The 23553-nt window shown below is 54.0% G+C and overlaps 1 protein-coding gene across 2 annotated transcripts in view; it reads right to left on the bottom strand.

Annotated features, from left to right (window-relative positions):
• The window catches only part of LOC140403328 (sterile alpha motif domain-containing protein 1-like), a 103490-nt gene that overhangs the window by 56615 nt on the left and 23322 nt on the right, over positions 1 to 23553 (bottom strand). Inside the window, exons 3-4 of one of the 2 annotated variants that reach the window (XM_072491199.1) lie at positions 3618 to 3703; positions 3048 to 3087 (exon numbers count right to left, since the gene is read on the bottom strand). The exons of the other annotated variant lie outside the window; for it this stretch is intronic. Of the exons in view, the coding sequence (XP_072347300.1) occupies positions 3048 to 3087; positions 3618 to 3703 (126 nt within the window). The remainder of the gene's footprint in view (positions 1 to 3047; positions 3088 to 3617; positions 3704 to 23553) is intronic. 2 annotated transcript variants of the gene reach the window in all.

Raw genomic sequence — 23553 nt, 5'->3', positions numbered from 1 at the left:
CCCACCCCATTGCCAATTAGTGCAGAGCTAATCCTCAAGGACAGTTAAGGATGTCCTTGCCACATCCAATGGATGAATAGAAAAAGAAGTATTTAACGAAGCCAAGGATGCCTTGTGGCACCCTAGCCTCGAGGTTTATTGTGGTGTATTGTGCTGATATGCATCACTGTAAATACACAAGGGGTTAATGCAAATACACTACGACTAAGTAAAGACTAGAGGGAGCACCGGAGACGTCATGACATGCAGACATACAGCTAATGAACACATAGAATAGGACACGACCAATGGGCAGTCAAGACACCCAGAGGTGACACTACCACAAGGGGGCATTACACAGCTGATATATAAGGATAGGGCACACATGCTCTGTCTCTTTCCACAGGCGACACTTAGAGAGAAGGACAGGGGCAGATCAGAAGCATCACACCCACCACGTGGCTTAGAGCAGACTGGTTAGTTAGACTGAGTTACTATAGCAAGATCAGCAGGAGAGACGAACTCATAGAGAACTGTGCAATGGTTCAATAAATCACATTGAACTAACTTCAACGGCTGGAGTATCTTTTGGTCAAAGCTGCATCGAGTTGCAGCCTGTGTTATCCCAGAGTACATAACATAACACTTAATGCTGGAGCTGTCTTGGCCCTAACCGATGGTACAGCTTTAAGGGGGACCTTCCTCTACCTTCAGGCACAGGCGACCATAGAAGTCCATTGGATTGGTGCACCATTATGCTTGGCAAAGCAACATGGCGGCCTGCCCGCCCCTTCTGCAATATGGCTGACCAGGAAACTCTCTCGCTCTCAAAGTCCGCCCATCGGGCTTGTGGGAAGGATTGATGGACAATCAACCGGTTCGGCCACGACACGAAGGCACCTTTCCATGGCTGAACCCGGAGCGTCTGGCCCAGGGGTAGGGGCAATACCCACTGCGCCACACGACCTTTCGTAAGAATGAAGACCATTCATAAGTCAGAGCGAGGCCTTCTGGAGCAACGTCTTATCGGCAGGGAATGGTGAGAACGTGAAGTTGGCAGGGGGTAGTAGGAAGCGACCGGAGTGCGATCGGGAACTTGAAATGTAGAATCGGCCACAGCTCGTGCCCACATCTCGAGTCCACTCATCCTGTTTTCAAGCAGAGACTTCAGTGCCCACTGGCAGTTTTTACACGCGTTCCAGGTCTGTTGGAAAGGGACCTAAGGCTTGTCAGAGGATGAGATGTTGGGGCACCGTCAAACCCAGCACAATTACTGCAGCAGAAAATAATCCTGCAGCAGCACCTGCGAGTTCCTCTCCAAGTGCACATCATCCCGACCTTGAAATATATCGGCGGCTCCTTCACCGACGCTGGGTCAAAATCCCGGGACTCCCTCCCAACAGCACGGGGGGGGGTGTACCTACACCACATGGACTGCGGCGGTTCAAAGTGGCGGCACACCACCACCTCCTCAAGGAGGGGCAATTCCAGCGATACCCATGTCCTCAGGACGAATTTTTAAAAACTGCACTTTGGCTCAACTTGTTGAATGAAGGAAGGGAAGGAAATCTGCCGTCCTTACCAGGCCTGGCCTGCATGTGACTCCAGACCCTTGGAAGTGTGGTTGACTCTTGAACTGCCATCTGAAATGGCCCAAAAAAACCACACTCAGATCAAGGGCAGTTAAGGATGCTGATCTTGCCAGCGACACCCACATCCAAATTCTGTGGAAATTGATAGGAATAGTCTTGTTTGAGTGGCAGCTGAACAAGTTGTCATGGTTACGTGTTGCCTCAGCAACTATGATCAGATTGAATACATCAGTGAGCGAAGTACATCACTGTGTGAAGATCAACTATTTCAGAATGGTATGAAGTTGATGGCCTGGGTATATTAATATTGGGACATCTCTGATTTCAGCAGATATTAGTCTATGCCAAAGTCTATGTCACAAATACATCCCACAAAATAATTTTTTTTAAACTTGAGGTGTTGCAAATGGGAAGTTATGATTTTTTTGAATTCTTTCATGGAGTTTACAACAACATTTATTGCCCATCCCTAATTGCCCTTGAGAAGGTGGCGGTGAGCCGCCGTCTTGAGCCGCAGCCGTCCCGTGAGGTGTACAAAGAACAAAGAACAAAGAAATGTACAGCACAGGAACAGGCCCTTCGGCCCTCCAAGCCCGTGCCGACCATGCTGCCCGACTAAACTACAATCTTCTACACTTCCTGGGTCCGTATCCTTCTATTCCCATCCTATTCATATATTTGTCAAGATGCCCCTTAAATGTCCCTATCGTCCCTGCTTCCACTACCTCCTCCGGTAGCGAGTTCCAGGCACCCACTACCCTCTGCGTAAAAAACTTGCCTCGTACATCTACTCTAAACCTTGCCCCTCTCACCTTAAACCTATGCCCCCTAGTAATTGACCCCTCTACCCTGGGGAAAAGCCTCTGACTATCCACTCTGTCTATGCCCCTCATAATTTTGTAGACCTCTATCAGGTCTCCCCTCAACCTCCTTCGTTCCAGTGAGAACAAACCGAGTTTATTCAACCGCTCCTCATAGCTAATGCTCTCCATTCCAGGCAACATTCTGGTAAATCTCTTCTGCACCCTCTCTAAAGCCTCCACATCCTTCTGGTAGTGTGGCGACCAGAATTGAAGACTATACTCCAAGTGTGGCCTAACTAAGGTTCTATACAGGTACACCCGCAGTGCTGTTAGGGTGGGGGTTCCAGGATTTCGACCCAGCGACAGTGCAGGAACGGCCGATACATTTCCACGTCAGGGTGGTTAGAGGGGGACCTCCAGCTGGCGGGGTTCCCATCTATCTCTTGTCCTTGGAGTGGGTCGAGATTGCAGGTCTGTACGGTGCTGTCGAAGGAGCCTTGGTGAGTTCCTGCAGTGCATCTTGGCGATGGGGCACGCGGCCGCCACTGTGCGTCGGTGGTGGTTGGGGGGGGGGGGGGGGTCTGTAGAGTGTCACCTCAACCAGGGCAAAACGAAAGGGCCGAGAGTTTCATGAAGGGACCGGTAATGGGTGACGGGGCTAAACATTCTTTACCTTCAGTAACATTGGATTCCGGCTGTTCTTCGTGGGGTTTCTGAAAAGGAGAAATGTGTGTGTGTCAACCTGGTACCATCGCTCCTCCATCCCTTCACCCACCCGCCCACCCAGACGCTCTGTCTGCAGGTTGGAACGCCCCCTCAGAAGGCCTCTCCCCGCCGGGGAGTTTGAAAAAGTAGAAGGTGGCTGCAGGGATATCACGGAGGGAACCACCAAGGTTTCAGAGGAAGGAACTGATCTCGTGGTCGGGGAAGAAGTTACCAGTACCCCCAGCCGTCGCCGCCCCCCCTCCCCATCTCGTTCTGGTGCCCCCCAACTTATGTCCTTCCCCCTCTCCCATCCACTTGAACCGTTTCCCCATCTGTGCCCCATTGTCCCTCCCGTACCAATTCCCTTCCCATGTCCCTCCCCCTCTGTCCCATCCCGCACTTTTTCCAAATGGGAAGCTCGGCTGGTTAACCTCCCCGCGGGGGGGCGGAACGAACAGAATCACAGGAATCGGTGGGGAAAGGAGACCCCTGAGCCGTGGTTAAGATGTCAAAAGGAGTAAAATGCCGCAATACTCACATCCGGCATATCGTGGGACACCTCACTGGAATCACAGGGCTCGGCTTTCTCGTGAGCATTTAGCCCCAGTTCAGGTTCTGTCTCCCCTGTAACGTGAAGGAAAATAAATAAAACGTGCAAAACACTGACCAGAATTTAGATTCAAACGTGAGCGCAATGATCGAGTCGCACTGAGAGCGAGCAGGATTCCGAATCCAGGAACAAGAGAGTTCAATCAGGAACACTCTGATTGATCCAATCCTAGCTACTCAAGCCCACTTGGGGGGGGGGCAGCTTGTCCATGCTGCCTCTTCACGTTCCGCACGAACCTCCTCCCACCTGACTTTGTCGAATCCCATCAGCATATCCTAATCGGTTCTCCTTCCCATACTTTTTTAAAAAACATTCTTTCAGGGGACGTGGCCATTTGCCGGCTGGGCCCAGCATTTATTGCCCATCTCTAGTTGCCCCCCGAGGAGATGGTGGGCAGCTGCCTTCTTGAGCCGCTGCAGAGAGTGTGCTGTAGGTCCACCCACAGTGCTGTGAGGGAGGGAGTGCCAGGAATTGTTTTCACACAGCGAGTGGGTTGGGGGTCTGGAACGCGCTGCCTGGAACGCGAGGTGGAGGCCGGTTCGACACGAAAGGAGCGGTGATATATTTCCAAGTCGGGACGGTGAATGGCTGGTAGGGGCTCTTGCAGTTTGTGCTGTTCCCATGCGCCTGCTGCCCTTGTTCTTCTAGATGGTAGCGGGTGTGGGTTTGGAAAGTGTCGAGGGAGCTTTTGGCGAGTTACTGCAGTGCATCTTGTAGATAGTACACACGGCTGCTACAGTGCGTCGATGGTGGAGGGAGTGAATGTTGAAGTTGGTGGAGGGAGTGAATGTTGGAGTTGGTGTTAGGAGTGCTGATCAAGCCAGCTGTGTCTTAGAATAGAATCATAGAATCTCTACAGTGCAGAAGGAGGCCATTCGGCCCATCAACCCTACCGAGTGTCCTTACCGGGGGCGCGGTTCACCCGATCGCGGGACTAAGTGTCCGGGCCGACGTGAACGCCTTCGCATTTCACGATGGCGCAAAACGGGCGCGGGCAGTCGGGTTTCTGGCCCCCATGTGCAGCGGCGAAGCGGCAACCGACGCATGCGCGGTAGACTCGCGGAACGCTCCGGCCCCGACGCAACATGGCGCGGGGGCTTCTGGGGCCGGAAGCGGAACAAAGTAGGCCCGGGGCGGGGAGAGGCCGGCCCGCCGATCGGCGAGCCCCGATCGCGGGCCAGACCCCATTGGAGCCCCCCCCCCCCCCCACCCCCACCCCGGTGAAGGAGCGCTTTCCCCCCGCCCCACGGGCCGCCCCCCGACCCTCCGCGAAGAGTTCCCGCCGGCAGCGACCAGGGGTGAACGGCGCCGGCGGGACCCTGTCGTTTCCGTGCGGCCGCTCGGCCCATCCGGGCCGGGGAACCGGCGGCCCGCGACCGGCGCCGCGCAAATGGTGCCGATTCTCCGGCCCTCCCTCGGACCGGAGCCGCAGTAAAAAATGGCGGCGAACGGCGATTCTCCCATACGACGCGGCAGGGGAGAATCGCGCCCCTTGTTTCCCCTTGAAGGCCTTGAGAGGATTTACTTCAATCGTTCATTTTGGTAACAAGCTCCCCGTTCTTACCCCTGTCTGGGTAAAGTTGTTTCTCCAGAATTCCCTGCTGGATTTATTTGTGACTATATAGGGCCCCGAGTCTTGATCTCCTCACAAGTTGAAGTAACTTCCCTACGTCGATCCTAATGAACCCGTCATCATTGTAAAGACCGCTACTCGGTCCTCGGCCTTCTCTCTTCCAGAGGAAAGAGGCTCATTCAGTTCCGTCCTGTCAGATGGTTTTAACCTCTCACTTCTGGTATCATTCTTGTACATCTTATTTTCACTTTCTCCAGTATTTTATAGGCTTTGGTGTGTCGTACAGAGATCAGAACGGAGCACAGCACTCCCAGATGAAGCCCTGCCAAGGTTTGACACACGTACACACGTTTTAAACATCACTTCTTCTTAATTCTCATCCTTACACAGCCCAAAGTTTTACTGGCATTTTTGGGGCCTTACGAAATGGGTTGTGGTTATTTTGACCTCTACCCCCCCCCCCCCCCCCAGATCTGTCTCCTTCTCACCCCATTAAGAATATGATTTCCCAATGAATAGGTCTTTATTAAATGGCCCAAAACACCAATTCCTGACCCCCTGTCTCAGTACAATCAACGTTTTGCAATACGTGTTGAGCAGAGAGATAAACAAGGCCTGCCTTCTCCTGCGAGAGGAAATATCATCTGACAACTTCTGTTGCTGAGATCTGAACACACCGTAAAGTAACCTCACCCAATTAAATAGAGGACTGAGGAGAAAAGAAGGTCGTGTTAGGACACAATTAGTGTGGCGATACAGACAATGCAGTACGGAACAACACTTGTATAACGTTGTATAGAACCGTATAAACACACTTTTCAGAGGCACCTCTGAACAGGCAGCAGGAGGGGTGAGAAAACGGTTCCTGGGCCCCCGATTGTGGGTTCAAATCCCACTCCAGGAGGGTGTGCCTGGGCGGTGGGCGGGGCTGTGAGAGCGCGGGCGGGGGGGGGGGGGGGGGGGGGGGGGGGGGAGCGAGGGCATGCCGGGGGGGGCCGGGCAGAGGGGGCATCGGGAGGGGCAGAGGGTGGTGCTGGGGCGGAGCAGAGGGGGCAGAGGGGCGGGGCAGAGGGGGAACCAGGGGGTGTGTGTGGATGCTGGGGAGGGGCAGAGGGGGATGTTGGGGCTGGGCAGAGGGGCGGGGCAGAGGGGGCACCGGGGGGGGGTGGATGCTGGGGAGGGGCAGAGGGGACGTTGGGCTGGGCAGAGGGTGGGGGCAGCGGGGGCACCGGGGGAGGGGGGGGGTTGGATGCCGGGGCGGGGCAGAGGGGGGTGTCGGGGCTGGGCCAGAGGGGACGTTGGGGGCTGGCAGAGGGGGGCACCGGGGGGGGGTGGATGCTGGGGACGGGCAGAGGGGACGTTGGGGCTGGGCAGAGGGGGCACAGGGGGGGGGGTGGATGCCGGGGACGGGCAGAGGGGACGTTGGGGGGGGGTGGTTTCCGGGGGTGGGGCAGAGGGTGTGTCGGGGCTGGGCAGAAGGGCGGGCAGAGGGGGGCACCGGGGTGGGGGGGGGTGTGGATGCTGGGGAGGGGCAGAGGGGACGTTGGGGCTGGGCAGAGGGTGGGGCAGCGGGGGCACCGGGGGGGGCGGGGGGGTGGATTCCGGGGCGGGGCAGAGGGGGCACCGGGGGGGGGGCGGGGGGGTGGATTCCGGGGCGGGGCAGAGGGGGCACCGGGGGGGGTGGACGCCAGAGCAGGGCAGAGGGGGGCTCCGGGGTGGGGGGGGGGGATGCTGGGGAGGGGCAGAGGGGACGTTGGGGCTGGGCAGAGGGGTGGGGCAGAGGGGGCACCGGGGAGGGGGGGTGGATGCCGGGGAGGGGCAGAGGGGCCACTGGGGGGAGGGGGGGTGGATTCCGGGGCGGGGCAGAGGGGACGTTGTGGCTGGGCAGAGGGGCGGGGCAGAGGGGGCACCGGGGGGGGGGGTGGACGCCGGGGCGGGGCAGAGGGGGCTTTGGGGCTGGGCAAAGGGGCGGGGCAGAGGGAGTGGCTTGAGGAGTTGTTGCAGATTGTATATACATTAATGATTTAGATGAAAGAGGGGATTGTGTGCAGAAAGTAGTTGGATATGGACTTGGGTATTCCCCCTCCTGCACCAACAGTTTACTCGCAGCGACTGGAGTACAAGGACAGCCAGGTCTCGTTGCACATTCCTTTCTCTCATCGAAATCATTTATATTGGGAATAGATGGTGTCCTAGCACCGATCCCTGCATACACCACTCGTTACTGCCTACCATTCTTCACATACCTGTAGAAACTTTTACAGTCTGTTTTTATCTTCCCCACTAGCCTACTCTCGGACTCTATTTTTTCCTTCTCAGTCAATCCCTTTGTCCACCTTTGCTGAATTTTAAACTGCTCCCAATCCTCAGCTCTGCTGTTTTTTTCTTGGCCAATGTGTATCACTCTTCCTTGGATCTAATACAATTTCCCTTGTAAGACACGGTTTGGCCACCTTTCCTGTTTTATTTCTGTGCCAGACGGGAATGAACAATTGTTGAAGTTCACTCCTGTGCTCTTTGAATGTTTGCCATTGCCTATCCAACTTTAAGTAACGTCCCCAATCCATGTTTGATCAAGATGGAGTGTGACGTAGTTGATTCTGAGGCTAGGGTCCCGAAACGTAATGAAGGAAACTACGATGACACGAGGGACGAGTTGGCTATGATCGATTGGGAAATGTTACTTAAAGGGATGACTGTGCATAGGTCCCCATCCCCCTGCCATTTTAGTTTAAACCCTCGCCAACCACTGTGGCAAATACTCCCCCTAAGAATCGGTCCTGCTCCCAGTTTGTACTGGTCCCACCTCACCCAGAACCAGTCCCAAAGTCCCAGGAATCTGAAACCCTCCCCTTCAGCTATATATTCATCCGATACATCCTACTGTTTATACTCTGACTAGCACGTGGCACTGGTAGTAATCCTGAGATCACTAACTTTGAGGTCCCACATTTCAACTTCCTAAGTTCCTATATACTGCTTTTAGTACCACAACCCATTTTTTAACCGTTATCGTTTGTGGCAATATATACCACAACCACTGGCTGTTTAACCTCCCCCTCTAGAATCTCCTGTAGCCACTCCAAGACATCCTTGACCCGAGAACCCAGGAAGGCAACATCCCATCCTGGAGTCGCGTTTGCGGCCACAGAAACATCAATCTATTCCCCGTACAACTGAATCCCTGATAATTATTGATCCCCACGCCTTTTACTCCTCCCTTGTGCAGCAGTCAACCATGGTGCAACTAATTTTTATAAATAAATTTAAAGTACCCAATTTTGTTTTCTCAATTAAGGGGCAGTTTAGCGTGGCCAATCTACCTACCCTGCACATAGAGCATAGAACTTTGGGTTGTGGGGGGGGTGAGACCCACGCAGACATGGGGAGAATGTGCAAACTCCACACCGACAGTGACCCGGGGCCAGGACCGAACCCGGGTCCTCGGCGCCGCGAGGCAGCAGTGCTAACCTCTGCGCCGCCCAAGAAATATCAGATTTATTTGTGAGGAGCAGCTGAATATTTCTTTTTGCTGTAACGGAGACGGTAAATACCAGAGGATGGTTTCGATCCATTGATCTCTGGGTTATAGGCCCTGCACACTTTCACTGCGTCACTCTGCTCCCCTATTGGTGCAACAAATTTGGCGGTTGCTGCTTTCCCCAGCGAGGCCATCCCCCCCACAGTATCCAAAGTTTGTAGTGAAATGGCCACAGGAGATTCCTGCACCGCCTGCCTAGTCCTCTTGCTCTGCCTGGTGGTCACCCATTCCCTTCCTGCCTCTGGTGTGCCGTCCACAATACTCTCCACCTCACGGATGCTCCTCAGTGACCCCAGTCGCCACTCCAGCACCGAAACCTGGGTTTCCAGGAACTGCAGCTGGAGACACTTCCTGCACATATGCTGGCCTGGGCACTGGAAATATTCCTGGCTTCCCACACAGAGCAGGAGGAACACACCACGGCTTTGGGCTCTCCTGCCGTTATATGCCCCTTTAAATTAAACATTTTGGAAGATAATTAAAATCAAAACATATCTCATGGCATCCTTCCCTGCTCCTCGTCAGTACACAACATAGCCCTTAAAAACTATAGACTACAAAGTATGGACTTTACAAACTATAAGCGATAATAGTGGTAAATCCCGACCCAATTGTACTCTCCCAATCAGCTGCTTCCACTTGCCCCGCGTCAGCTTTGAATCCTGATGCCACTTCAGGATTTCCAAACTTGTGCTCCTCGCTCATTCTTACTCTTTCTCGTGCTCTTTTATCCTACTGGCTCCGCTAGATGTCTCGCTCTGTCTCGCGCTCTCTCCCCCCCCCCCCCGGGGCTCCGCTCTCAGTCTCACACTTTCTCGCGCTCTTTTATCCCCCAGCTCCGCTCTCAGTCTCGCTCTTTCTCGTGCTCTTTTATCCCCCAGCTCCGCTCTCAGTCTCGCTCTTTCTCGCGCTCTTTTATCCCCCAGCTCCGCTCTCAGTCTCGCTCTTTCTCGCGCTCTTTTATCCCCCAGCTCCGCTCTCAGTCTCACTCTTTCTCGCCCTCTTTTATCCCCCTGCTCCGCTCTCAGTCTCGCTCTTTCTCGCGCTCTTTTATCCCCCAGCTCCGCTCTCAGTCTCACTCTTTCTCGCGCTCTTTTATCCCCCAGCTCCGCTCTCAGTCTCACTCTTTCTCGCGCTCTTTTATCCCCCGGCTCCGCTAGATGTCTCGCTCTTTCTCGCGCTATTTTATCCCCCAGCTCCGCTCTCAGTCTCGCTCTTTCTCGCGCTCTTTTATCCCCCAGCTCCGCTCTCAGTCTCACTCTTTCTCGTGCTCTTTTATCCCCCGGGCTCCGCTCTCAGTCTCACTCTTTCTCGCGCTCTTTTATTCCCCAGCTCCGCTCTCAGTCTCACTCTTTCTCGCCCTCTTTTATCCCCCTGCTCCGCTCTCAGTCTCGCTCTTTCTCGTGCTCTTTTATCCCCCAGCTCCGCTCTCAGTCTCGCTCTTTCTCGTGCTCTTTTATCCCCCGGCTCCGCTCTCAGTCTCACTCTTTCTCTCGCGCTCTTTTATCCCCCAGCTCCGCTCTCAGTCTCACTCTTTCTCGCGCTCTTTTATCCCCCAGCTCCGCTCTCAGTCGCACTCTTTCTCGTGCTCTTTTATCCCCCGGCTCCGCTCTCAGTCTCACTCTTTCTCGCGCTCTCTCCCCCCCCCGGGCTCCGCTCTCAGTCTCGCTCTTTCTCGTGCTCTTTTATCCCCAAGCTCCGCTCTCAGTCTCGCTCTTTCTCGTGCTCTTTTATCCCCCAGCTCCGCTCTCAGTCTCACTCTTTCTCGTGCTCTTTTTTCCCCAGCTCCGCTCTCAGTCTCACTCTTTCCTGCGCTCTTTTATCCCCCAGGTCCGCTCTCAGTCTCACTCTTTCTCGTGCTCTTTTATCCCCCAGGTCCGCTCTCAGTCTCACTCTTTCTCGTGCTCTTTTATCCCCCAGCTCCGCTCTCAGTCTCACTCTTTCTCGTGCTCTTTTATCCCCCAGCTCCGCTCTCAGTCTCACTCTTTCCCGCACTCTTTTATCCCCCAGCTCCGCTCTCAGTCTCACTCTGTCCCGCGCTCTTTTATCTCCCCCCCCCCCCCCCCCCCCCCCGGCTCTCGCTATTTTTCTCACTCTATTTTCCTCCCGCTCCAATCTTAATGTCGCTCTTTTGTCCCCACCGGCTCTGCTCTCAGTCTCGCTCTTTCTCACGTTCTTTAATCCTCCCAGCTCTGCTCCCAGTCTCACACTTTCTCACTCTGTTATCCTCCCAGCTCCTCTCTCAGTCTCGCTCTTTCTCACTCTGTTATCCAACCGGCTCCGCTCTCAGTCTCATTCTTTCTCACTCTGTTATCCAACCGGCTCCGCTCTCAGTCTCACTCTTTCTCACTCTCTGTTATCCTCCGGCTCCGCTCTCAGTCTCACTCTTTCTCACTCTCTGTTATCCTCCGGCTCCGCTCTCAGTCTCACTCTTTCTCACTCTCTGTTATCCTCCTGTCTCCGCTCTCAGTCTCACTCTTTCTCACTCTGTTATCCAACCGGCTCCTCTCTCAGTCTCACTCTTTCTCACTCTCTGTTATCCTCCGGCTCCGCTCTCAGTCTCACTCTTTCTCACTCTCTGTTATCCTCCTGTCTCCGCTCTCAGTCTCACTCTTTCTCACTCTGTTATCCAACCGGCTCCTCTCTCAGTCTCGCTCTTTCTCACTCTCTGTTATCCTCCGGCTCCGCTCTCAGTCTCACTCTTTCTCACTCTCTGTTATCCTCCCGGCTCCGCTCTCAGTCTCACTATTTCTCACTCTCTGTTATCCTCCTGTCTCCGCTCTCAGTCTCACTCTTTCTCACTCTCTGTTATCCTCCCGGCTCCGCTCTCAGTCTCACTCTTTCTCACTCTGTTATCCTCCGGCTCCTCTCTCAGTCTCGCTCTTTCTCACTCTCTGTTATCCTCCCGGCTCCGCTCTCAGTCTCGCTCTTTCTCACTCTCTGTTATCCTCCTGGCTCCGCTCTCAGTCTCGCTCTTTCTCACTCTCTGTTATCCTCCCGGCTCCGCTCTCAGTCTCGCTCTTTCTCACTCTCTGTTATCCTCCTGGCTCCGCTCTCAGTCTCGCTCTTTCTCACTCTCTGTTATCCTCCTGTCTCCGCTCTCAGTCTCATTCTTTCTCACTCTCTGTTATCCTCCCGGCTCCGCTCTCAGTCTCGCTCTTTCTCACTCTCTGTTATCCTCCTGGCTCCGCTCTCAGTCTCACTCTTTCTCACTCTCTGTTATCCTCCTGTCTCCGCTCTCAGTCTCACTCCGTGTTATCACCCCGGCTCCGCTCTCAGTCTCACTCTTTCTCACTCTGTTATCCAACCGGCTCCGCTCTCAGTCTCACTCTTTCTCACTCTCTGTTATCCTCCTGTCTCCGCTCTCAGTCTCACTCTCTGTTATCCTCCCGGCTCCGCTCTCAGTCTCACTCTTTCTCACTCTGTTATCCTCCGGCTCCTCTCTCAGTCTCGCTCTTTCTCACTCTCTGTTATCCTCCCGGCTCCGCTCTCAGTCTCGCTCTTTCTCACTCTCTGTTATCCTCCTGGCTCCGCTCTCAGTCTCGCTCTTTCTCACTCTCTGTTATCCTCCCGGCTCCGCTCTCAGTCTCGCTCTTTCTCACTCTCTGTTATCCTCCTGGCTCCGCTCTCAGTCTCGCTCTTTCTCACTCTCTGTTATCCTCCTGTCTCCGCTCTCAGTCTCATTCTTTCTCACTCTCTGTTATCCTCCCGGCTCCGCTCTCAGTCTCGCTCTTTCTCACAATCTGTTATCCTCCTGGCTCCGCTCTCAGTCTCACTCTTTCTCACTCTCTGTTATCCTCCTGTCTCCGCTCTCAGTCTCACTCTGTGTTATCACCCCGGCTCCGCTCTCAGTCTCACTCTTTCTCACTCTGTTATCCAACCGGCTCCGCTCTCAGTCTCACTCTTTCTCACTCTCTGTTATCCTCCTGTCTCCGCTCTCAGTCTCACTCTCTGTTATCCTCCCGGCTCCGCTCTCAGTCTCGCTCCTTCTCACTCTGTGTTATCTCCCCGGCTTCGCTCTCAGTCTCACTCTTTCTCACTCTCTGTTATCCTCCTGTCTCCGCTCTCAGTCTCACTCTTTCTCACTCTCTGTTATCCTCCCGGCTCCGCTCTCAGTCTCACTCTTTCTCACTCTGTTATCCTCCGGCTCCTCTCTCAGTCTCGCTCTTTCTCACTCTCTGTTATCCTCCCGGCTCCGCTCTCAGTCTCGCTCTTTCTCACTCTCTGTTATCCTCCTGGCTCCGCTCTCAGTCTCGCTCTTTCTCACTCTCTGTTATCCTCCCGGCTCCGCTCTCAGTCTCGCTCTTTCTCACTCTCTGTTATCCTCCTGGCTCCGCTCTCAGTCTCGCTCTTTCTCACTCTCTGTTATCCTCCTGTCTCCGCTCTCAGTCTCATTCTTTCTCACTCTCTGTTATCCTCCCGGCTCCGCTCTCAGTCTCGCTCTTTCTCACTCTCTGTTATCCTCCTGGCTCCGCTCTCAGTCTCACTCTTTCTCACTCTCTGTTATCCTCCTGTCTCCGCTCTCAGTCTCACTCTGTGTTATCACCCCGGCTCCGCTCTCAGTCTCACTCTTTCTCACTCTGTTATCCAACCGGCTCCGCTCTCAGTCTCACTCTTTCTCACTCTCTGTTATCCTCCTGTCTCCGCTCTCAGTCTCACTCTCTGTTATCCTCCCGGCTCCGCTCTCAGTCTCACTCTTTCTCACTCTGTTATCCTCCGGCTCCTCTCTCAGTCTCGCTCTTTCTCACTCTCTGTTATCCTCCCGGCTCCGCTCTCAGTCTCGCTCTTTCTCACTCTCTGTTACCCTCCCGGCTCCGCTCTCAGTCTCGCTCTTTCTCACTCTCTGTTATCCTCCTGTCTCCGCTCTCAGTCTCATTCTTTCTCACTCTCTGTTATCCTCCCGGCTCCGCTCTCAGTCTCGCTCTTTCTCACTCTCTGTTATCCTCCTGGCTCCGCTCTCAGTCTCACTCTTTCTCACTCTCTGTTATCCTCCTGTCTCCGCTCTCAGTCTCACTCTGTGTTATCACCCCGGCTCCGCTCTCAGTCTCACTCTTTCTCACTCTGTTATCCAACCGGCTCCGCTCTCAGTCTCACTCTTTCTCACTCTCTGTTATCCTCCTGTCTCCGCTCTCAGTCTCACTCTCTGTTATCCTCCCGGCTCCGCTCTCAGTCTCGCTCCTTCTCACTCTGTGTTATCTCCCCGGCTCCGCTCTCAGTCTCACTCTTTCTCACTCTCTGTTATCCTCCCAGCTCCGCTCTCAGTCTCACTCTTTCTCACTCTCTGTTATCCTCCCGGCTCTGCTCTCAGTCTCATTCTTTCTCACTCTCTGTTATCCTCCCGGCTCCGCTCTCAGTCTCACTCTTTCTCACTCTCTGTTATCCTCCTGTCTCCGCTCCCAGTCTCACTCTTTCTCACTCTCTGTTATCCTCCTGTCTCCGCTCTCAGTCTCACTCTTTCTCACTCTCTGTTATCCTCCCGGCTCCGCTCTCAGTCTCACTCTTTCTCACTCTCTGTTATCCTCCCGGCTCCGCTCTCAGTCTCGCTCTTTCTCACTCTGTTATCCTCCTGGCTCCGCTCTCAGTCTCGCTCTTTCTCACTCTCTGTTATCCTCCGGCTCCGCTCTCAGTCTCACTCTTTCTCACTCTCTGTTATCCTCCCGGCTCCGCTCTCAGTCTCGCTCTTTCTCACTCTCTGTTATCCTCTCGGCTCCGCTCTCAGTCTCGCTCTTTCTCACTCTCTGTTATCTCCCCCGGCTCCGCTCTCAGTCTCGCTCTTTCTCACTCTCTGTTATCCAACCGGCTCCGCTCTCAGTCTCACACTTTCTCACTCTCTGTTATCCAACCGGCTCCGCTCTCAGTCTCGCTCTTTCTCACTCTCTGTTATCCAACCGGCTCCGCTCTCAGTCTTGCTCTTTCTCACTCTCTGTTATCTCCCCGGCTCCGCTCTCAGTCTCACTCTTTCTCACTCACAGTTACCGCCCCGGCTCCGCTCTCAGTCTCACTCTTTCTCGCTCTCTGTTATCCTCCCGGCTCCGCTCTCAGTCTCGCTCTTTCTCACTCTCTGTTATCCAACCGGCTCCGCTCTCAGTCTCGCTCTTTCTCACTCTCTGTTATCCTCCTGCCTCCGCTCTCAGTCTCGCTCTATCTCACTCTGTGTTATCCTCCCATCTCCGCTCTCAGTCTCACTCTTTCTCACTCTCTGTTATCCTCCTGTCTCCACTCTCAGTCTCACTCTTTCTCACTCTGTGTTATCTCCCCGGCTTCGCTCTCAGTCTCACTCTTTTTCATTCTCTGTTATCCAACCGGCTCCGTTCTCAGTCTCGCTCTTTCTCACTCTCTGTTATCCTCCTGTCTCCGCTCTCAGTCTCGCTCTTTCTCACTCTGTTATCCAACCGGCTCCGCTCTCAGTCTCACTCTTTCTCACTCTCTGTTATCCTCTTGTCTCCGCTCTCAATCTCACTCTTTCTCACTCTGTTATCCAACCGGCTCCGCTCTCAGTCTCGCTCTTTCTCACTCTCTGTTATCCTCCTGTCTCCGCTCTCAGTCTCGCTCTTTCTCACTCTCTGTTATCCTCTTGTCTCCGCTCTCAGTCTCGCTCTTTCTCACTCTCTGTTATCCTCTTGTCTCCGCTCTCAATCTCACTCTTTCTCACTCTGTTATCCTCCCGGCTCCGCTCTCAGTCTCGCTCTTTCTCACTCTCTGTTATCCAACCGGCTCCGCTCTCAGTCTCACTCTTTCTCACTCTCTGTTATCCTCTTGTCTCCGCTCTCAATCTCACTCTTTCTCACTCTGTTATCCTCCTGTCTCCTCTCTCAGTCTCACTCTTTCTCACTCTCTGTTATCCAACCGGCTCCGCTCTCAGTCTCTCTTTCTCACTCTCTGTTATCCTCCCGGTTCCGCTCTCAGTCTCGCTCTTTCTCACTCTCTGTTATCGCCCCGGCTCCGCTCTCAGTCTCACTCTTTCTCACTCTCAGTCTCGCTCTTTCTCACTCTGTTATCCAACCGGCTCCGCTCTCAGTCTCACTCTTTCTCACTCTCTGTTATCCTCCCGGCTCCACTCTCAGTCTCGCTCTTTCTCACTCTCTGTTATCCTCCTGTCTCCGCTCTCAGTCTCGCTCTTTCTCACTCTCTCTTATCCTCCTGTCTCCGCTCTCAGTCTCATTCTTTCTCACTCTCTGTTATCCTCCTGTCTCCGCTCTCAGTCTCACTCTTTCTCACTCTCTGTTATCCTCCCGGCTCCGCTCTCAGTCTCGCTCTTTCTCACTCTCTGTTATCCTCCTGTCTCCGCTCTCAGTCTCACTCTTTCTCACTCTGTTATCCCCCTGGCTCCGCTCTCAGTCTCACTCTTTCTCACGCTCTGTTATCCTCCCGGCTCCGCTCTCAGTCTCGCTCTTTCTCACTCTGTTATCCAACCGGCTCCGCTCTCAGTCTCGCTCTTTCTCACTCTCTGTTATCCTCCTGTCTCCTCTCTCAGTCTCGTTCTTTCTCACTCTGTTATCCAACCGGCTCCGCTCTCAGTCTCACTCTTTCTCACTCTCTGTTATCCTACTGTCTCCGCTCTCAGTCTCACTCTTTCTCACTCTCTGTTATCCTCCCGGCTCCGCTCTCAGTCTAGCTCTTTCTCACTCTCTGTTACTGCCCCGGCTCCGCTCTCAGTCTCACTCTTTCTCGCGCTCTTTTATTCCCCAGCTCCGCTCTCAGTCTCACTCTTTCTCGCCCTCTTTTATCCCCCTGCTCCGCTCTCAGTCTCGCTCTTTCTCGCGCTCTTTTATCCCCCAGCTCCGCTCTCAGTCTCACTCTTTCTCGTGCTCTTTTATCCCCCAGCTCCGCTCTCAGTCTCACTCTTTCTCGCGCTCTTTTATCCCCCAGCTCCGCTCTCAGTCTCGCTCTTTCTCGTGCTCTTTTATCCCCCGGCTCCGCTCTCAGTCTCACTCTTTCTCTCGCGCTCTTTTATCCCCCAGCTCCGCTCTCAGTCTCACTCTTTCCCGCGCTCTTTTATCCCCCAGCTCCGCTCTCAGTCTCACTCTTTCTCACGCTCTTTTATCCCCCAGCTCCGCTCTCAGTCGCACTCTTTCTCGTGCTCTTTTATCCCCCGGCTCCGCTCTCAGTCTCACTCTTTCTCGCGCTCTCTCCCCCCCCCGGGCTCCGCTCTCAGTCTCACTCTTTCTCGTGCTCTTTTATCCCCCAGCTCCGCTCTCAGTCTCACTCTGTCCCGCACTCTTTTATCCCCCAGCTCCGCTCTCAGTCTCACTCTGTCCCGCGCTCTTTTATCTCCCCGCCCCCCCCCCCCCCCCGGCTCTCGCTATTTTTCTCACTCTATTTTCCTCCAGCTCCAATCTTAATGTCGCTCTTTTGTCCCCACCGGCTCTGCTCTCAGTCTCGCTCTTTCTCACGTTCTTTAATCTTCCCAGCTCTGCTCCCAGTCTCACACTTTCTCACTCTGTTATCCTCCCAGCTCCTCTCTCAGTCTCGCTCTTTCTCACTCTGTTATCCAACCGGCTCCGCCCTCAGTCTCATTCTTTCTCACTCTGTTATCCAACCGGCTCCGCTCTCAGTCTCACTCTTTCTCACTCTCTGTTATCCTCCGGCTCCGCTCTCAGTCTCACTCTTTCTCACTCTCTGTTATCCTCCGGCTCCGCTCTCAGTCTCACTCTTTCTCACTCTCTGTTATCCTCCTGTCTCCGCTCTCAGTCTCACTCTTTCTCACTCTGTTATCCAACCGGCTCCTCTCTCAGTCTCACTCTTTCTCACTCTCTGTTATCCTCCGGCTCCGCTCTCAGTCTCACTCTTTCTCACTCTCTGTTATCCTCCCGGCTCCGCTCTCAGTCTCACTCTTTCTCACTCTGTTATCCTCCGGCTCCTCTCTCAGTCTCGCTCTTTCTCACTCTCTGTTATCCTCCCGGCTCCGCTCTCAGTCTCGCTCTTTCTCACTCTCTGTTATCCTCCTGGCTCCGCTCTCAGTCTCGCTCTTTCTCACTCTCTGTTATCCTCCCGGCTCCGCTCTCAGTCTCGCTCTTTCTCACTCTCTGTTATCCTCCTGGCTCCGCTCTCAGTCTCGCTCTTTCTTACTCTCTGTTATCCTCCTGTCTCCGCTCTCAGTCTCGTTCTTTCTCACTCTCTGTTATCCTCCCGGCTCCGCTCTCAGTCTCGCTCTTTCTCACTCTCTGTTATCCTCCTGGCTCCGCTCTCAGTCTCACTCTTTCTCACTCTCTGTTATCCTCCTGTCTCCGCTCTCAGTCTCACTCTGTGTTATCACCCCGGCTCCGCTCTCAGTCTCACTCTTTCTCACTCTGTTATCCAACCGGCTCCGCTCTCAGTCTCACTCTTTCTCACTCTCTGTTATCCTCCTGTCTCCGCTCTCAGTCTCACTCTTTCTCACTCTCTGTTATCCTCCCGGCTCCGCTCTCAGTCTCACTCTTTCTCACTCTGTTATCCTCCGGCTCCTCTCTCAGTCTCGCTCTTTCTCACTCTCTGTTATCCTCCCGGCTCCGCTCTCAGTCTCGCTCTTTCTCACTCTCTGTTATCCTCCTGGCTCCGCTCTCAGTCTCGCTCTTTCTCACTCTCTGTTATCCTCCCGGCTCCGCTCTCAGTCTCGCTCTTTCTCACTCTCTGTTATCCTCCTGGCTCCGCTCTCAGTCTCGCTCTTTCTCACTCTCTGTTATCCTCCTGTCTCCGCTCTCAGTCTCACTCTTTCTCACTCTCTGTTATCCTCCTGTCTCCGCTCTCAGTCTCACTCTGTGTTATCACCCCGGCTCCGCTCTCAGTCTCACTCTTTCTCACTCTGTTATCCAACCGGCTCCGCTCTCAGTCTCACTCTTTCTCACTCTCTGTTATCCTCCTGTCTCCGCTCTCAGTCTCACTCTCTGTTATCCTCCCGGCTCCGCTCTCAGTCTCACTCTTTCTCACTCTGTTATCCTCCGGCTCCTCTCTCAGTCTCGCTCTTTCTCACTCTCTGTTATCCTCCCGGCTCCGCTCTCAGTCTCGCTCTTTCTCACTCTCTGTTATCCTCCCGGCTCCGCTCTCAGTCTCGCTCTTTCTCACCCTCTGTTATCCTCCTGGCTCCGCTCTCAGTCTCGCTCTTTCTCACTCTCTGTTATCCTCCTGTCTCCGCTCTCAGTCTCATTCTTTCTCACTCTCTGTTATCCTCCCGGCTCCGCTCTCAGTCTCGCTCTTTCTCACTCTCTGTTATCCTCCTGGCTCCGCTCTCAGTCTCACTCTTTCTCACTCTCTGTTATCCTCCTGTCTCCGCTCTCAGTCTCACTCTGTGTTATCACCCCGGCTCCGCTCTCAGTCTCACTCTTTCTCACTCTGTTATCCAACCGGCTCCGCTCTCAGTCTCACTCTTTCTCACTCTCTGTTATCCTCCTGTCTCCGCTCTCAGTCTCACTCTCTGTTATCCTCCCGGCTCCGCTCTCAGTCTCACTCTTTCTCACTCTCTGTTATCCTCCCAGCTCCGCTCTCAGTCTCACTCTTTCTCACTCTGTTATCCTCCCGGCTCCGCTCTCAGTCTCATTCTTTCTCACTCTCTGTTATCCTCCCGGCTCCGCTCTCAGTCTCACTCTTTCTCACTCTCTGTTATCCTCCTGTCTCCGCTCCCAGTCTCACTCTTTCTCACTCTCTGTTATCCTCCTGTCTCCGCTCTCAGTCTCACTCTTTCTCACTCTCTGTTATCCTCCCGGCTCCGCTCTCAGTCTCGCTCTTTCTCACTCTCTGTTATCCTCCCGGCTCCGCTCTCAGTCTCGGTCTTTCTCACTCTCTGTTATCCTCCTGGCTCCGCTCTCAGTCTCGCTCTTTCTCACTCTGTTATCCTCCGGCTCCGCTCTCAGTCTCACTCTTTCTCACTCTCTGTTATCCTCCCGGCTCCGCTCTCAGTCTCGCTCTTTCTCACTCTCTGTTATCCTCTCGGCTCCGCTCTCAGTCTCGCTCTTTCTCACTCTCTGTTATCTCCCCCGGCTCCGCTCTCAGTCTCGCTCTTTCTCACTCTCTGTTATCCAACCGGCTCCGCTCTCAGTCTTGCTCTTTCTCACTCTCTGTTATCTCCCCGGCTCCGCTCTCAGTCTCACTCTTTCTCACTCTCAGTTACCGCCCCGGCTCCGCTCTCAGTCTCACTCTTTCTCGCTCTCTGTTATCCTCCCGGCTCCGCTCTCAGTCTCGCTCTTTCTCACTCTCTGTTGTCCAACCGGCTCCGCTCTCAGTCTCGCTCTTTCTCACTCTCTGTTGTCCAACCGGCTCCGCTCTCAGTCTCGCTCTTTCTCACTCTCTGTTATCCAACCGGCTCCGCTCTCAGTCTCGCTCTTTCTCACTCTCTGTTATCCTCCTGTCTCCGCTCCCAGTCTCACTCTTTCTCACTCTCTGTTATCCTCCTGTCTCCGCTCTCAGTCTCACTCTTTCTCACTCTCTGTTACTGCCCCGGCTCCGCTCTCAGTCTCGCTCTTTCTCACTCTCTGTTATCCAACCAGCTCCGCTCTCAGTCTCGCTCTTTCTCACTCTCTGTTATCCCCCTGTCTCCGCTCTCAGTCTCACTCTTTCTCACTCTCTGTTATCCCCCTGGCTCCGCTCTCAGTCTCACTCTTTCTCACTCTCTGTTATCCTCCTGTCTCCGCTCTCAGTCTCGCTCTTTCTCACTCTCTGTTATCCTCCTGCCTCCGCTCTCAGTCTCGCTCTTTCTCACTCTGTGTTATCCTCCCATCTCCGCTCTCAGTCTCACTCTTTCTCACTCTCTGTTATCCTCCTGTCTCCACTCTCAGTCTCACTCTTTCTCACTCTGTGTTATCTCCCCGGCTTCGCTCTCAGTCTCACTCTTTTTCATTCTCTGTTATCCAACCGGCTCCGTTCTCAGTCTCGCTCTTTCTCACTCTCTGTTATCCTCCTGTCTCCGCTCTCAGTCTCGCTCTTTCTCACTCTGTTATCCAACCGGCTCCGCTCTCAGTCTCACTCTTTCTCACTCTCTGTTATCCTCTTGTCTCCGCTCTCAATCTCACTCTTTCTCACTCTGTTATCCAACCGGCTCCGCTCTCAGTCTCGCTCTTTCTCACTCTCTGTTATCCTCCTGTCTCCGCTCTCAGTCTCGCTCTTTCTCACTCTCTGTTATCCTCTTGTCTCCGCTCTCAGTCTCGCTCTTTCTCACTCTCTGTTATCCTCTTGTCTCCGCTCTCAATCTCACTCTTTCTCACTCTGTTATCCTCCCGGCTCCGCTCTCAGTCTCGCTCTTTCTCACTCTCTGTTATCCAACCGGCTCCGCTCTCAGTCTCACTCTTTCTCACTCTCTTTTATCCTCTTGTCTCCGCTCTCAATCTCACTCTTTCTCACTCTGTTATCCTCCTGTCTCCTCTCTCAGTCTCACTCTTTCTCACTCTCTGTTATCCAACCGGCTCCGCTCTCAGTCTCTCTTTCTCACTCTCTGTTATCCTCCCGGTTCCGCTCTCAGTCTCGCTCTTTCTCACTCTCTGTTATCGCCCCGGCTCCGCTCTCAGTCTCACTCTTTCTCACTCTCAGTCTCGCTCTTTCTCACTCTGTTATCCAACCGGCTCCGCTCTCAGTCTCACTCTTTCTCACTCTCTGTTATCCTCCCGGCTCCACTCTCAGTCTCGCTCTTTCTCACTCTCTGTTATCCTCCTGTCTCCGCTCTCAGTCTCGCTCTTTCTCACTCTCTCTTATCCTCCTGTCTCCGCTCTCAGTCTCATTCTTTCTCACTCTCTGTTATCCTCCTGTCTCCGCTCTCAGTCTCACTCTTTCTCACTCTGTTATCCCCCTGGCTCCGCTCTCAGTCTCACTCTTTCTCACGCTCTGTTATCCTCCCGGCTCCGCTCTCAGTCTCGCTCTTTCTCACTCTGTTATCCAACCGGCTCCGCTCTCAGTCTCGCTCTTTCTCACTCTCTGTTATCCTCCTGTCTCCTCTCTCAGTCTCGTTCTTTCTCACTCTGTTATCCAACCGGCTCCGCTCTCAGTCTCACTCTTTCTCACTCTCTGTTATCCTACTGTCTCCGCTCTCAGTCTCACTCTTTCTCACTCTCTGTTATCCTCCCGGCTCCGCTCTCAGTCTAGCTCTTTCTCACTCTCTGTTACTGCCCCGGCTCCGCTCTCAGTCTCACTCTTTCTCACTCTCTGTTATCCTCCTGTCTCCGCTCTCAGTCTTGCTCTTTCTCACTCTCTGTTATCCTCCTGCCTCCGCTCTCAGTCTCGCTCTTTCTCACTCTGTGTTATCCTCCCAACTCCGCTCTCAGTCTCACTCTTTCTCACTCTCTGTTATCCTCCTGTCTCCACTCTCAGTCTCACTCTTTCTCACTCTGTGTTATCTCCCCGGCTTCGCTCTCAGTCTCGCTCTTTCTCACTCTCTGTTATCCAACCGGCTCCGTTCTCAGTCTCGCTCTTTCTCACTCTCTGTTATCCTCCTGTCTCCGCTCTCAGTCTCGCTCTTTCTCACTCTGTTATCCAACCGGCTCCGCTCTCAGTCTCACTCTTTCTCACTCTCTGTTATCCTCTTGTCTCCGCTCTCAATCTCACTCTTTCTCACTCTCTGTTATCCAACCGGCTCCGCTCTCAGTCTCGCTCTTTCTCACTCTCTGTTATCCTCCTGGCTCCGCTCTCAGTCTCACTCTGTGTTATCACCCCGGCTCCGCTCTCAGTCTCACTCTTTCTCACGCTGTTATCCTCCCGGCTCCGCTCTCAGTCTCGCTCCTTCTCACTCTGTGTTATCTCCCCGGCTTCGCTCTCAGTCTCGCTCTTTCTCACTCTGTTATCCTCCTGTCTCCGCTCTCAGTCTCGCTCTTTCTCACTCTCTGTTATCCTCCCGGCTCCGCTCTCAGTCTCGCTCTTCCTCACTCTCTGTTATCCTCCCGGCTCCGCTCTCAGTCTCATTCTTTCTCACTCTGTGTTATCCTCCCAGCTCCGCTCTCAGTCTCACTCTTTCTCACTCTCTGTTATCCTCCCGGCTCCGCTCTCAGTCTCATTCTTTCTCACTCTGTGTTATCCTCCCGGCTCCGCTCTCAGTCTCGCTCTTTCTCACTCTCTGTTATCCTCCTGTCTCCGCTCTCAGTCTCATTCTTTCTCACTCTCTGTTATCCTCCCGGCTCCGCTCTCAGTCTCACTCTTTCTCACTCTCTGTTATCCTCCTGTCTCCGCTCTCAGTCTCACTCTTTCTCACTCTGTTATCCTCCGGCTCCTCTCTCAGTCTCACTCTTTCTCACTCTCTGTTATCCTCCCGGCTCCGCTCTCAGTCTCGCTCTTTCTCACTCTCTGTTATCCTCCTGTCTCCGCTCTCAGTCTCGCTCTTTCTCACTCTCTGTTATCCTCCCGGCTCCGCTCTCAGTCTCGCTCTTTCTCACACTCTGTTATCTCCCCGGCTCCGCTCTCAGTCTCACTCTTTCTCACTCTCAGTTACCGCCCCGGCTCCGCTCTCAGTCTCACTCTTTCTCGCTCTCTGTTATCCTCCCGGCTCCGCTCTCAGTCTCGCTCTTTCTCACTCTCTGTTATCCAACCGGCTCCGCTCTCAGTCTCGCTCTTTCTCACTCTCTGTTATCCTCCTGTCTCCGCTCCCAGTCTCACTCTTTCTCACTCTCTGTTATCCTCCTGTCTCCGCTCTCAGTCTCACTCTTTCTCACCCTCTGTTATCCCCCTGGCTCCGCTCTCAGTCTCACTCTTTCTCACTCTCTGTTATCCTCCTGCCTCCGCTCTCAGTCTCGCTCTTTCTCACTCTCTGTTATCCTCCTGCCTCCGCTCTCAGTCTCGCTCTTTCTCACTCTCTGTTATCC

The sequence above is a fragment of the Scyliorhinus torazame genome, chromosome 27, assembly GCF_047496885.1.
Source record: "Scyliorhinus torazame isolate Kashiwa2021f chromosome 27, sScyTor2.1, whole genome shotgun sequence".
NCBI lineage: Eukaryota > Metazoa > Chordata > Chondrichthyes > Carcharhiniformes > Scyliorhinidae > Scyliorhinus > Scyliorhinus torazame.
The sequence above is the reverse complement of the archived record's forward strand: the minus strand, read 5'-3'. Positions and strand labels throughout refer to the sequence as shown.